This window comes from Pelodiscus sinensis, chromosome 8 (genome assembly GCF_052426305.1).
Source record: "Pelodiscus sinensis isolate ZL-2025 chromosome 8, ASM5242630v1, whole genome shotgun sequence".
Lineage (NCBI taxonomy): Eukaryota > Metazoa > Chordata > Testudines > Trionychidae > Pelodiscus > Pelodiscus sinensis.
The window spans coordinates 54167061-54183441 of record NC_143059.1 but is presented as its reverse complement, the minus strand read 5'-3'; the positions used below and the strand labels follow the sequence as shown (position 1 = coordinate 54183441).

At 40.0% G+C, this 16381-nt stretch overlaps 1 protein-coding gene across 2 annotated transcripts in view; it reads right to left on the bottom strand.

Moving 5' to 3' along the window:
* Nucleotides 1-16381, bottom strand: part of CPXM2 (carboxypeptidase X, M14 family member 2) — a 138381-nt gene that overhangs the window by 83282 nt on the left and 38718 nt on the right. For both annotated transcript variants that reach the window (XM_006136104.5, XM_089780188.1), the window contains one exon: nucleotides 4431-4540. In XM_006136104.5, coding sequence (XP_006136166.3) covers nucleotides 4431-4540 — 110 coding nt within the window. The remainder of the gene's footprint in view (nucleotides 1-4430; nucleotides 4541-16381) is intronic.

Genomic DNA, 16381 nt, shown 5'->3' with positions numbered 1-16381 from the left:
AGACCTGGTGGCCACTTCCTGGGAGCCATGGTAAGTGTCATTGAGACCCTGCACCCCAAACATTGTCCTATACCCCAGTATCACTGAACCAGCCCAGAGTCCCTTCCCACACACATCTAGCCATGTAGCTAAAATGTAGCTTTATGCAATGCAATATGCCTCAGTGTACTTTACCAGTCATCCTTTCTGACTTACAGAAAGAAACAGCCTAGCACTTTTGATAAAGATCCATTGTGTTTTTTATTAATGCTAAAGCAGGAACAGACCAAAGGGTCTATTTGTCACTATTGTCACTCTTTTACCATTAGGATTGTTTTCTTTTCTAATTTAGAAGTATAAGAATGGTGGTGGTTGGGCGGGGTTGTATTAGATCTGTTTTTACAGAAGCAACTATGTAATTTTTGTTTGTGTATGTGCAGAAAAAGGAATGTGTATTAGAAGATAAGTGTGAGGTCCATCATCATACCAGATCTTCTACAGAGGAGCCAGATGTTCTAGGGAGGACAGACATAAAAGCTCCCTGAGATTGCAGTATATCCCTAACGAGATGCAGCTGAATGACAAATTGACAGCTCTAAAAGATAAGGCAAGCACCTATCAATTGGGACAAAATAGCTGTGACATGAGAAGAAAAATTTTAAAAAACAAGCACTCAGTCAAACAGCAATTGATTATAGCATGATGGTGTGAAACTTACTGAGCCTAATGAAGGAAAGGTGCTATAAAAAGGAGCTGCTTTGCCACAGTTTTTGGATCCAGCTCTACCAAGACTGGAGCATCAATCCAGACCGACAGAGCCCTATTCCTCCATGTCCATGGTCAATCTGGTTGACCACCAGAGAGATCTGGACTGTGGACTGGTAAATATAACATCTATTGGTGAGACCGATTGGTGGGACAGTGTGTGTGTGTGTGCGTGTGTGCGTGTGCATTCATCTATGTGAGCATATGCTAGCTACTTTACTTTTGTATTCTTAATAAACACGGCATATTGCCATTTCCCTTATAAAGATCCTGTGTGCTTCTTATAAGCATAACACACAGAATCCTTTCTGGAACCTGCACCCTCACCCCCACATACCCCCAATCCCTGGCTTTGGCTCAGGTCCCTCTCCCACATCTAGAATTTCCCCTTCCTTTCCTCATCCGGAGCCCTAACTCATGCCACACCCCAATTCCCTTCCCAGCCCAAAGTCTTCTCCTGTTCCCCAAACCACTCATCCTCAGCCCCACCCCAGTTCCCTGGCCAGAGCCCTCATCCCCCTCCTGCACTTCACCCCTTTACCGCAGCCTGGTGAAAATGAGTGATGGGAAAGGGAGAGGCAAGTGACATAATAAGGGGGAATGGAGTGAGTAGGAATAGGGCCTTAGAAAAGGAGCAGGTCGGGGCAGGACCTCAGGAAAAGGAGCTAGGTGGGGGCAGGGCAAGGGTCTTTGTATGGTTAGAAAGTTGGCCATCCAACCATTATACCTTCTAAACACAGCTGAAGTGCATAGAAAAAAACCTCTGCCCAGAGTTGAATTTCACACCCCTAGTTACGTTTAAGAATGAGAGCACATAAATAAGTACCAACAATCACATTTCATACATTTTCAGTTATGGCAAGTGTTCTGAGAGTTTGCGCTGGTTTATGGGATTATAGAATGGCTATCTGGGAGCTATAATGTAGAAAATGTGCAATCTGAAGATTACCAAAACTGTCTAGTAAAGATAAAGTTGTGAAGGAGAAAAAGGTGGCACTCAACAGGAAAAGGAAAAGAGAGAAACCCCTGTGTTTAAACAGCAGATTAGGCACTCTAGTGTTGTTTATATATGAACAGTGTTAGGATTGTGAAGTATTTATATCAGGAAATAATCAAAACAAACTTGAAAGTCGCTCAGAAAATGAAGAGATTATGTTTGCCAATGGAAATGGAAGAGAGAGAGAGAGACAGAGAGTAATAAGATGTTGCATCTAGTAGCGTTATGACAGGTTAAAGCATTTGTGCAGTAGGAAAATAGATCAATTTTCTGGACAAAGACCTGAAACTGGAGAATGAAGAACAAATGAAAAATATTTTTGAAATAAAGTAGACTAGCCTTTGGGGTTAAAAGACTCTTAATGGAAGAGTTCACTACATCTGTCAGGTGACCACCTAAAGTATGAAATGCTTCAGAGATATGAGAAGAATGAGCTTCACTGTGGAGAAAAATGGGGTCACTATCTGAAAGTTGGTACAGATATTACAATTACAGACAGTGGTGTCTGGAGAGCTGCTGGAGGAAGAGTTGGATACAGATCAAAATGAGAAAAAGACCCAAAAAAGGAGTTCTGTGGCCTAGAAAAACCCTATAACGTAACAAACTGGAGACAAGAAGCTTGAACAAGTAACCAAATGTTGTTATGGAAACTGTCCAGCCTGTGTGCATCTTGGCTATTCTGAGAGGAATAATTGGCTGGAGCCTCTTTTCTGTTTACATTCCGGTTATGAGGTTTTGATCCAGTCATAAATCTAAGAGTGATCCCCTCAACCATTTTTATACTTAAAAAAAAACCTTTTAAGGTTTAAACATATTCAACCTAATCACGTTTGCCCCTTAAACAATGAATGCACTGATTCTGGTTTTGGTAACTGCATTGGAAGGAAGAGACTGAAGGAATCATCTTGGAAGTAACTGCAACCTGAATCAAATTACTTCAACAACTGTATTCCACTCTATTGGCTAAAGAAAAGTGTCAAGCTGAACTTCAGTTTGGAAAGAATTTCAAAGCAAGTAAGGGTCACTTCTAATGTTGGTTAACTCACTCTCCTCAAGCCATCTGATCCATGGCTCCATTCCATCACTCAGCTAGACTAGAGTAAGTAGATTTCCTTGAAATACGTCCCTTGCTTTGCTTAATCAGTAAATAAATATATGGAAACTGATTCACACCACATAACTCCAGTTTTATGCTTATCTTAATTCCTTTGATGTCAGTGGATTTATACCAACATACAACTAAGTAACTCAGGGGTGAATTAGGAATAAATAGCTAATTCCTAATTCCATGTTCAACCCATTAGACAACAACTCCTAGTGTATTGTAAGTGTTCGTAGTTAGAAAAGAGATCTGTAAAGAAGGGATGAAAGGGATAATATACTGGAACCATAAAACTAGTCGAGACTTTAGGAACTTTTCACTTTTAATTTGGTGACTAATGTCCTGTACGTGCTACTCAGCTATAGATATTGTGCTCTTTTGTGTTAGTAATAGATTTAGACTGGAAGGGACCAGAGTAGAAGAGTAAGCACTAAAAAAAGTGGGAAAAAAACAATTAAAAACACACTATTTAAACTTGTTCTCCCAGATTAGCAGTTACATTAACTAGCAATATTCATATGCCTAGAATTAAGTTGTGACTTTTTGCCTAAGCGCTGATGCTGGAATAAAATAAATAACACTATATGAAGAGAAAGTAGCCAACACAGGAGACGGGAGAACATATACAAGTGGCTCCCAAAGGCCCAATTTTAGAAGTATTACCATTGCCTGGGAAAAGCTGTTTGATGACAAGTTACTTTGCTTAAAATGAAACAAAAGACAGGACTATGTAGCATTTTAAATACTAACAAGATGGTTTATTAGGTGATGAGCTTTCGTGGGCCAGACCCACTTCCTCAGATCAAAAACTCTGAACTGTAATTCATACTTAAATTTGACACTTACCGACTTGGTCTCAACAAAGATGCTAATTACCTTACCTATTACAAAGATAGCTTCCCCAATTATCACCTCTAATATCATTAACTCACAGACATTAACCTCCTCCCCATCCCTCACTGTTCTGAAATTTGATTTGTCCTTTTTCTGTGTGTTCACTTTTTTTGATTGTACCCCTTTGGTATATATGGTCATGACAATTTTCTTCCACAATTTGATCTGAGGAAGTGGGTCTGGCCCACGAAAATTCATCACCTAATAAACCATCTTGTTAGTCTTTAAAGTGCTACGTAGTCCTATCTTTTGTTTCAGCTAGACCAGACTAACAGGGCTGCATCTCTATTACTTTGCTTAAAATGTTTTTCTTTTTTTCTGTTTACGAGGTTCATTACTTACAGGCAAATAATGAAACAAAACCATCTTACATCTCAAATATCCTTACATTCTCCTCTTTGTGTTCTGCTAACACAGGAGGAAAAGTTCTTTCCGCTGCCCCATCCAGCTCTTTATTTTATGGAATTCCATTAGGATTTAAATTCTAAGCACCATGACATTTAAGGTTTTTTTAAGCATAAAACAAACTGCACAACTTCACCAACCCTGTCCACCAATGTAATTCAATATTTCCTCTTCATTTGAATAATGTGAGCTGACAAGGCAGTCAAAACCTATAACATCCATTAGCACTGTCTGCAAAATTGTACAACCCTAAGCCATTCTACCACTTGCAAAGAAAATTGATCTTACCTGAATATTAAGCCTTCCTCTGTGGGCCCCAAGGCCATATCGCTTTACTGTAGAAGCATGGAGCTGGAAATCAGTAATTTTTAACGTCTCTAAACCAAGCGGTGGGCAACCTATAAAACAGAATTTTGTATTGAAAAAAATGGAAACAAATAAATATCCTTTTAAGTTTGTGTGCATGTGTATACGTGAAAGAGAAATACATCAGATTCTCAGTTAGTTTAAATAGGGGAGCATCAACGAAATCAATGATATAGTGGTTACTTCATTGGAATCAATGGAATGATGTTGATTAATACCAGTTGAGGATCTACCCCTTTAAGTTTTCTTTAATAATTCTTGTTTTAATTTGCCATACTTTTCCTTTTCCGCAGCTATGCACAGTATGTCCTGTCAAGTGTTGTCAGTACAAAATGCCAGCAGAGTGGCCTTTTATTTTTTCTCTTTTGGCATTTATTACTGTGTCAAGTTATGTTTCCAATTAAAGCTCGTTTTGGAGACTTCAGTCATGCACAACATTGTACAATAGTATCTGTTACAAAGGTCTGGGAGGCCACACTGTGGAATTCTGCTGGAACAATGAGTAAGTACAAACAGGGCAAATTTGAAACAAGAAGCCACCTCTGTAAGCTTCAAAATGTTCAGAATTTTGAGTAAAAAATAGATGCCAGTATAGTACTGCAACAAAGTCAAAGCCATAAGATCATATTCTGGATGATAAGACATCAGAAAGGTCCTACTATATTTTGTAATCAGAAAAAGTTCTATTCTAGTACTTATATGACCTCCATTATATAGTATCTCTGCTCCTTACAATCGCTAACGTATTTCTCCTTATATCAGTCCTCAGAGATAGGAAAGTTCTCTTATCAACTTTTCCTGGAAGGGAAGTGGATTCATAGAGAGAGCATTCACACAGGAGCCTGACTTAAGGTCTCCTAATGCAAGCAATAACTATGACTAGACCATCCTTCCATTATGCTTTGTTTTAGAGCTGTGGAATTAGCAATGCATGTAAAGCTTAGATCCAAGACTATAACAGGGTTCAAAAAAAGTACTAGATAAATTCATGGACAATAGGTCCATCGTTGGCTATTAGCCAGGATGGTGTTCCAAGCTTCTGTTTGCCAGAAGCTGGGAATGGGCAACAAGCGATATATCACTTGATTACTTGCTCTGTTCATTACTTCTGGGGCACCTGGCACTGTCCACTGTCAGAAGATGGGCTACTGGGCTTATTGGACCTTTGATATGACCTTGTATGGCTAGTATTATGTCTGGATTTAGGTCTTGATTCACACCATTCATCTGAAATTCAGGGTTATCTGGATCTGAGAATCTGATCCAGGTCTATCTCCAGTCATCATACACAAATTGATAGAAAGGACATGGAATTTCTTTCTTCCCATTAGCTCTTGCACAAAGTAAAATCCTCCTGGAAAAATGTAACTGGGATTATGCTGCTGTATTTATTTGCTCACCCTTACAAAAAGGGTTTGGACACATCATCAGCAATAGGGCCAGCTTCTGGTCTAGCTGAAGTTAATGGCAAAACTCCTGATTACAATGGAGACAGGAATGGGATTATTAGAATGATAAACACTTAATATTAATGTATTTTTACAACACTAATAATAGGCTCAATGCTGCACAAAAGGCAACATGCAGACAGACCCTGATCAGAAAAGCTTTCAATCTAATTAACAAACAGAGAAGAGACAGGATGCACTGGGAAAACCAGAGGAAGGAGTAGTTTAGAGGGAATTTTGTTTGTTTTAATTATATTCTGTGACATATGAGTGTTTCATCTTACATTGTTCCGTGAACAAGACAAGCCTGAGGTTCTGAAAGATCTCTATTGGGAGTAAGTTACACAGAAGAACCGGTAATAAGAACTCCCTGTCTCACTCCTACAAATTCAACCCTCTGAACAGATTTAGAAATCAATCTAAGGGCATAATATTGCAAACACTTCTGCACCTGAGTACATTCACATATGTAGGCCCGTAAACAAAACTATAAAAATAAAGTTAGGCAGGCATGTAAGTGCTGGCAGGATTGGATCCTAAGGTTGGTGATAGAAGTGAATGCATGTTGCTTTTATCTCTGCAATGCTTGAAACTTCACAAAACCAATAATACAAAGTGTAACATTTACAGTTTTAATTTCTTCAGATACCAGGCAGTGTCTGCTTCTGTGTTGGTACAGTACCTAGCCGTCCAGGTCCCCATTTCTGATTAGGATTTCTTGATGCTACCATAATATAAAAAGGTATATAAAATAAAGTAATTCTATTCCCTGTTTAAAGTACCTTTAACTCTTATGGCCATGGACAATCTTTACAAAGAATTCTGAGAAAACCAGTTGGTTAATTTTCTTAAAAATATAAATGAGATCAGTTATCCTGCATGACTATGCCAGGTTTTTATTGAGACTTATAATATGGCATTGTATATTTCCCATGCATTATGGGGCCATCCAAGGGCTTTGTGGAAGATAAGTAGCATACATGATACAGTACTATATTCAAATTATTCTCTTAATATTTTATTAAAGGAAGAATAAAAGTCACATGTAGAGTGAAAAATTATGTGTGTATGTGTGATGGGTTGGATCACAGAAATCCCCTTGGGGTTGTCCCCCGGTTTTCTGATCAAGCCATTGATGCCAACCTTCCTGCCCTCTGGGGCTCCCCACATCCAGTCTTGCTGGGCCAGAATCTCTGGGTCTCCCCCAGCCAAGGCACAGAGCTGGGGTTACCTCACCCCTGTAGAGCAATAAAGACACCGAACCAGATAAGCTCTGGGAGGGCTCAGCTATAAGACTGTTGGCAGCACCCAAGAACCAAACCCCCAAAAGGAAACAAAATCCCAAATGAATCCATCTATGTGGAATTTTTACACAGAAAGTTCATAAAGTTGTCAGCTCCATTTATCAATGAAAGAGAGATATGCACATTGTTTGTTCCCTCCAGGTAACAATTATTTACACTGGGCTTGATAATAAACAAGTGTTTTATTAATTATAAAAAAGGATTTAAGTGGTTGAACGTTAAAACAGACAGGTCAAAGTAAGTTACTAAACCAAAATAAACAAAAGACACCAGCTAATTCTAATACACTAAGAAACTTGTTACATGCAAATTCCTATTCTTAACAATTGTTCTTATCTCAGATAAAATGCTTCAAGTTAGAGTTTATCTTTATTCTGGCCTGGGTCTACAGCTTTTCAGAGTTCTTTGGAGTTCTTGTTTTCAGGTTTCTTCATGTGTATCCTCTTAGGTTGGGCAAAGCAGTTTCACAGGCCAGTTGAAGATAAAGACCCGATTGCTTTCCATTCCTTAAATACACTTTCCCCAGAGCAGTAACCCTTGGTTCAGTTTCCCCATCCCCATGGAAAAGTACTAAATTCAAGGTGGATTCCAGACCTGGTGGCATGATCACATGTCTTTCTGGGACCAACCACAGTCTGGGCTTACAGGAAAACTAATACCATTCACTGGCCACTGAGTCATTAAGTTCCTAAAGTATCGCTAATGGCCCTCTTTAACACATTTAGAATTAAAAACAGATTCACACTTCATATTCCTAACTTCACATATAAGAATAATACACACACAAAAATAGGATATATAGAGTCAGTGGATTACAATTTTCAACATAACATGTTGCATGTCTTATTTTGCATAAACCATATCCATATTCATAAGATAATTTTCATAAAGCATGGGGGGCATGACAACACATATTTGTATAAACCCAACTTCCAGATTACCTGCTACATCATCTGAAGTAGATGCCTCTGTAAATTCCCAGATAAAGTGTGAGTTTAAATTTGTTAAAAAGTGGTGAATTAATTTTTACCATGAACACACGAGATTAAAAAAACCAATCCTGCAACATATTGAAATTAATGAGAGTTTTGCCTTTAGCTTCAATGAAAGGAGGATCAGACTTTTAAAAGAATGCTTAAAGCCACAAACAACATACTGCATGGATACATATCGTGAAAACGCCTTCATGTGGCTTTGAGAATACACTGGCCTTTCTTAATGAAGGACTATTTATCCTGCCACATTTTGAATGAAACTAGCTTCATTGAAGTCAATGGGAATTTTGCCATTGATTCAAATGGAGTCAGTCTTTTACCCTTTCTATTACTTTTGCTATGTGCTCACATGGGAATTAGGATGAGAGCACCAACCATGTTTTCATTTGAAACCTCAGATAAAATTTCAACTAAGTCTCCAAAGGTCAAGGCTAATGCACTCACTCAATGAAACATGAAGTCATTGGGAAAAAAAATCCCTTTAAGAAAAATCACATATGTTGCCCTAAGTCTGGACTGAAAAATTTGACCTTAACTAAAAACATCTCATTTCCTCCACTCACGGTCCCTCTTTCTCTGGCAGTCATGCCAAACTAGGAATGGAACAATATCACTCTTCATAAAAGATTTCTGGACCTACCTTTAGGCTATTAAATTGCTAATACTGGTGGTGATCTTTCTGTCAAGTCTGTTGTTCAAAGCAGCGAATGTATATGGGATTCCAATGTTTTTCACAAAAGATTATCTTTGATTTTACTTTAAAGTTGAGTGCCTATAATAAATGAAGTCTAACTTTTTAAGAGACTCAGTTGTTTCACTTGCATGCCAATTTCATCAACACCACAAATATTAAGAAAAGTTTGTGCCATTTACAGAGTTTACCAAACAAAGGGTTTCAATCCTTTGTTTGGTAAATGGATGGGGGAATGGAAGTGGGAAAGTTTCCAATAGACTTGGTCTGATGCTCTCTTGGATACTGAATATAAGACACAGAAATCCATCTAAATTTGTCAATCTACTACAGGCAGAACTATTTAAAGTCCTTTATATGAGAGCTCTTCTAGGCTAAATACAGTACCTCTGACCTATGTAAAGCAGCCATGATGCAATGTCCATTCCTTCAGATAATGCTTAGGGCTAGCTTGCTGAGTAGTGTAGTGTACAGATAAGACCAACCAGCATTTCTGATGCTGAATCTTCATTAGCCAAGACATTAGCCACAACTTTTCTGTATGGCAGGGACTTTGAAGATGGTTTCAAATACATGTTATTACCCTGTAGCTATATTAGTCTGCATCAACAAAAACAACAAGGAATTCTGTGGCACCTTAAAGACTAACAAATGTATTTGGATATAAGCTTTCATGGGCTGGAGTCTACTTCGGCTCCAGCCCACAAAAGCTTATGCCCAAATACCTTTGCTATTATCCTTCAATCCTAAAAGTATTTATCAGCCCAAGTTCCTTTGTAATGTAGAGTGCACTGAGCTGAAAGGTGGGCAACACTGGTGGAGAACCAATGCCCAGCTCAAAGATTCATAATTAGGTTAGCAATTGCTCATGTAAGCGGTCCCACTGATTTCTATTGGATCACACCTGAGAAGAAATGCTCACCAACTTAATGGGATCATATTTCAGTTGGAAGGATTCAGACTAGATCCCAATCACTGAAATAATTATTACTTGTTCAGGTAAGTGATAGAGGAACCATGGTGCTAAAACTGGTGTTCTAATGTTCACAATTCATCATGAAATTTAGGACCTATACATCCTTGGAACTACAGTTCAGTTTCAGCAATAGGCAGGGAAAATAATAAGTTAGCTATCCTAGTTCAATTGTTAATGTATTCTTTTTCTTCTCAGTCAATTTTCTCAGTTAAAAGCACAGATTGACATGTATTTTGTTATATTTAATAGATACAATTTAGAAATATCAGTTCTCTTTTGTTGCTTTTCTGGGGCAAAGCAACCAAATTGGCTATTTTATTTTTAAATGATTTCCCATCAATTCTAACCATGTATTCGTTCTACTGGGAGGAGTGTTTCTTTGTTATTTATAAATTCATATTTATCATTTGAAAGGCATGCATCTATGATCATATTGGTTTCCCACAAGAAAATCTCACTCCTCACCACACAGTGATATACAGATCTATAAGTGGAGAAATATTTGCACAGTGCAGTCTAACCATTTTGGAGGCAGAATTTACTTTGAAAGCTTATTTATTTTTTATGATTCTAAATGTGTTTTAGCTCGAGGAGGTTTGTCCTTTTTAAATAGATAAGGCTCCCACAGCAGTTCAACATGTTTATTTAATTTAGAGTTTATGTTATAGACATAACAGTCCAGGGGAAGATTAAAAGAGATCAAGACACTGCCAATATTTATTTGATATAGAATCATCCATATACAAATACTGGTGTTGGCTTTGTAAATTTTCCCCAAGATATCTCTAACTACGCATTTGGGGCTTGGGAAAGATTCCTATTGACTTCAGTAGGAGTTGAATCAGGCTCTCAGTAATCTGAGCTCAAGTACTTCACTATAGTTTATACAGAACTGACTGTAGTTACACTAATGAGATTTCTGTGACTATATATACTGTGGGCTTGATTCTCAAATATGCTGAATAGCCGCAGCTCCCATCTTCACAAGCAGTTGTGGGTACTTAGCCTCTATGAAAATCAGTCAAGACACACGTAGTACAAATCTTGGCCATACTGCCCTGTAGGAACAGTCCTGCCATTGCATGTGGGGCCATTCTGATGCTATGCTGTTCCTTTGGTCAGCAATAATATCACTGTAATCATTCCAATTTGTGCCTGCTATTAGTGACAGGAGACATGCTTACCAGATTTGGCTGTGAACATGGTAGGCACATCTGTTAGCACATTACGGTCTTGCTCTTCCCTCTGGCCCACCACACTGAGTACAACATTGCTTCTGAAGTTTGAATCTCAGGCTGTCTCTAGACTACACCCCTCTTGCAACAGAGGGGTGTAAATTAGACACTTTGAAATTGCAAATGCAGCAGGGTTTAAATATCCTGCATTTCATTTGCATAATCGCATAATGGCACTCTTTTGAAAAAGCTCCATTTCAAAAGTAAAACCGCGGTCTAGATGCAGTTCTGTAGAAAACGGCAGGCTTTTTCGAAAGATGTGGAGTACAGGATCTTTCTAAAAAGCCTGCTGTTTTTGACAGAACTGCATCTAGACCGCGGATTACTTTCAAAATGGCGCTTTTTTGAAAGAGCGCCATTACACAATTATGCAAATGAAGTGCAGGATATTTAAATCCCTGCTTCATTTGCAATTTCAAAGTGTCTAATTTACATCCCTCTGTCGAAAGAGGGATGTAGTCTAGACACAGCCTCAGATTCCTATTTTCCTGTCCTGAGCACTACGTATGTCGGTATGTCCTGAGGATATACAGATATTTAGGCCCGCATCCAGCAAATCACATGGTGAACTTCAACTTGAAATCAATGGGCTACTTACCTACTGAAAAGGTAACACTTGGTCAATAAGTGCTTTGCTAGATCAGAGCCTTACTCATTAATATTTTATTTGCATTATTATGAGGCAAATCTTATGCTGCTCTTATTTAGATAAAAAACCCTATCAGAGTCAACCTAAGGTCTATGGGTTTGGTCAAGGTCATATAAATTTTATTCTCTTGCATATAAATGCATATAATTTTATTCTTTATTCCCTATGAAATGTGTTTGAATAACTCACCTTCTAGTAATGGAACATATGGTGTGGAAAGCCCTAATTTATTCTATCCATATTCTGTGCCTCATCATAGCGACTTTTGCTCATCATTTAACATCTATTATGTCACCAGTGGTACAAAGTATTCTAAACACGCAATGTGCCAGAACAGATTCTATCTGAGCGGTAACAACCAAGCAGCTTTTGAGTTGAAAATATGTTTTGATTGCTTTGTGCCATTAAATATTGCCATGGACAGCCTTTGTGGGGGCTGGATGGAATGGAACAACATTCTCCATTCAGTCTAAATAATTAGTTCTATTTATAGTCTTGGACCAATTTGGGGGAATATGTTACAGCTAAATTCTTCTGTTTTGAGGATGTGTTCACATAAGTGTGAAATGTTCACAGATGTGTATGAGTCACTTCATTTACTTGGTATGCTACCTTCGCTTTTCTGGAGGATCCAAGTTCATGGATTCAGCTGTGTGTCGTTTTTCTCGTCTTCCTCAATTCCATACATCTACAATAGTTATCATCTGCTTTCATTTCAGGTGACCTCCCGTTCCCCATTTAGGAGAACTACTAGAAGCAGATGAAAGTTGCTCTGGCACATGATTTACTTTTAATTCATCTTTCAAGTAAAAAAATTCCCACTGCACTGGTGAAACAGGGCAGGCTATCTCTGAGCTTACAACTAATTACACATATGCTATGATCAATGCTGAATTTATAGGTGCAGAGTGGGGGAATAAAGATACTCTAAAACTCTAGTCTATCCTAGGAAAGCACTCACTGCATTTTGCCATCAAAGCCATGCAACTTTCTAATGCAAACAGCAACCACTGTATGAGGTTTAACAGAATGGGGATTCTCCACTTAAAAGGAAAAGGCAATAATATCCATGTCCCTTTATACTACTATTATTGTCAAAACTTAAAAAAGACCCTGTGGGTATATTGTAAGCATAGGAAATTGTTCTGGTGAGAAAGATTCCTTTTTGGCTAAGCATGGAGAGCCTGGTCCAAAGTAGGGATGTAATAGTATGGTCGATTAACCAATAAGCAAAAGCTTCCCCCACCCCCCACCCCTTGCCAGTAAATTTTTTAGCAGGCTGGCCAGTAGCCCAGCTCAGTCCCAGCTTGCACTGGGTCCTAGACCTACCCCCACTGTGACTCTGCATTTAAAGTATATTAGGAGCCAGGCAGGCAGACAACCCAGTGCAGTTCCATGCTGAGTTTGGGAGCTCAGAACCCTCCCCCCAAACAGGGGCTGCTCTGGGACTATAGAATAGTCGACTAAATGATAAAAATTCATGAGGTTAATCGACTATTTAATTAACCAATATTTAACATCCCTAGCCAAAGTCCATTAAGATCAACAGGAGTCTTTCCATGGGCTTTGGAGCCAGCCTAGAGGTGACATAAGACTGTGTTGTTTGCACAGAATTAGGATAATTATTCATGGTAAATAACTTATTCAATGAGGATATCTCTTACCTAAAAAATTATCCATTAGTGGACTTTAATAAATCTCAATTAGTGAACATTTCGTGGGAACATATTTCAGCCTATGGGCAGTCGGTGAATCAGCCACATTAATTACTAGCTACTTGTGATTCATGATGTGTCATTGATCATGGTTGCTTTTACCAATCAATAGGTAAATAACAGGACAGGATTCAGCATTTCTGAAACTAAAATGGTTCTTTATTAAGTCAACTATTTATAGAGATGCTGCAATTGCAGCTAGCATTAAAGCTATGTGCAGACAGACTTCCTGGTGCCTTCTCCAAATTCTTGCCTCCTGTAACTTATGCTCCATGCAGATTGCTACAGTCTCAGAGCAGAAGTTTAGGTAGCCATATTGTTATCTGCAATGCATGTAGCCCACTCAGCAGCTCCCTTGCTCCTCAAACACCCTTGCTCTTTGGGAGGCACATAACATAGGTCATAATATAGCTAGAATCAGTGTGCATAAAAATATGTTATGTATGTTGCTTTACATAACAAATGAGCTACTGCTGATCATGTCTATTGGATCTGGAATGGTGGTTGGATCAGAAATGGGCAAACATATGGCAGGGCACAGGGGTTTCTTAAGAGTATTTCCATTCAAATGTTTCTTCTATATTGCAGGGACAGAAGAGACTTCAAAAACTGCTGGCACAGGGAGACATATAGGACACGGTAAACATATCTCACACTGAATATTTCTTTATCCTTCATCTGGTATGCTTTTTAGCCCTGAAATTCTCTCCTAAGTAAAAACATGAATCCAATTACTCATATTAGAGTCAAACACTGAACCCCTCAATATTTGATTGGGATCAAAACTCCTCCCCTACCTAATTCTCACTGATGAACATGTTCTAGAAACACAGTGTAGGTATATATTAAATCAAATACAGGAGGCCCCTGACTTGCAACCACCCAAGTTCCGCACTTACAACCATTTTTGTAAGTGTGGAAGGGGCCGGAAACCCCCAACTTATGTCCTTGGCCCAGATTTACAATGGCGCTTGGTGCCTACCGTAAATGCAGGTTCGAGCTACGACATCCCCAACTTGCGATGCTTCCCCCAGAACCAATCACTTCGCAAGTTGGGAGCCTCCTGTATAGAAACAGAAACAGAGAGCTTGTCCTTACGAGAAATTACTCTCTTTGTGGTTGGGTCTGGTATAAATCAGATATGTCTGCACCAGAACCTTTCATCCAGATTCCTCTGAATTTTCATAAAATTTGGATTTAAATCTTGGCCAGGTTGCACCCGGGACTCATCCATTATTTATTACAGACACAGTGCCCACACTCAGTAACATCAAACCTAGCACTAAACAGAGCTTCCCAAATCTCATGCGCGCGGCCAGATTTAGTGATGTTTTAAATTGGATGATTATGTAATTTGGGGGGGAGGGGAAGAGAGTTGAGTACTGCTTCTGATGGGTATCAGACATCAAAGTCAGCAACCTCATGACTGTAACTGGCTAGTCCTGACAGCTTTGAAGAGTCCTCAGACCATTTCTCAGTCCAGTACAGCAGCAGTTCAGTGGCTCCTCTAAGCATTTACCCACAGCTGTGATGGTGGCCTTGCCTGCTTGGTCTCAGCCTTGCCTCACTCCAGGTAACCCATCTTGACTCTGCTCACCAATTCCTGACTTCAGCTCTAGCATCTGGCCTCTGACCCCAGCTCGGACCCTTGGCTCTGATGTGTGACTTAGGCTCTGACCTTTGGCTCTGCCACAGAGGGTCCAGGTGCCTGGTTTTCAACCACAATGCCTGGTCAAAAAGGGATCCTGGTGGCTCCAGTTAACACTGCCAAGCAGCCATTAAAAGTGCAGTTGGTGGTGCAGCAGGGGCCCAGACTGAAGGCAAGCTGAGACTCCCTAACTGCCTACCTCCATGTGGCTCCCAGGAAGCAGCTGGCAGGTCTCTGTGGCTCCATGCCCCCACCCCGGAACCACAACCAATGGGAATTTCTGGGGTGGGCACCCATGGAGCCTCCCTGCCACCTCCAGGAGCCCCAGGAAGCTCCCCAGCATAGCAGCTCCTGAGACATGAGTAAGTGCCACCCAGACCCCACGCTCACCCCTGTGCTCCATCTGTCCGAATCCTGACCCCCTTTTTCGCCCCCCAAGTTCATCAGCCCCAGCCTGGAGCACCTCCCACAACCCAAGCACCAGCCCCACCCCAGTCTGCATCCCCAGCCAGAGCCCTCATGCCTCTTCCCGTGCCCCAATCACCTTCCCCAGCCTAGTCAAAGTGAAGGCAGGTGAGAGGGGATGGAGTGAGAGGGTAGGTTCCTCAGAGAAGGGGTGGAACAGGGGCAGGGCCTCAGGGAAGGGGGCAGGACAAAGGTGTTCGGCTATGTGCCATTAGAAAGTTGGCAATCCTGCTCTGCCATCTGACTCTGGCTCTGTTCCTGGGTTTCAATTCCTGACTACTGACGGCTCCACCAGCTCTTAGGCCTGAATCCTTCTTCAGCCACTAGGAATGACTGCCCACATTTATTCATTTATTATTTTGTTTAAAATATTTTTACTTTGCCTCTCTATTTAAAATATTTGAGTTGGCTTACAAAATTTTTCAAACACAATTATATATTATATCAAAAGGAATAAAATACAAGTCCCCAGAAGGGGGAACATAAAACCTGCTGACACATCTCAGGAGGACACACACACACACACGCACATACACAAACTCAAAAACCAATAAAAGCACAGGTGGCTTTATCCTGGTGCTGAAGCAATGCCAATGTTGGTGCCAGGTGACTGTCCTGGGGTAGAGAATTCCATAGCTTGGGGGGCAAAAGCTAAGAAGGCCCTGCTTTGCATAGATGTTAACCTTATCTCCATAAGTGGAGGAACATGGAGCAGAGCCTCCCCAGCTGACCTCAATCCCCAGGCAG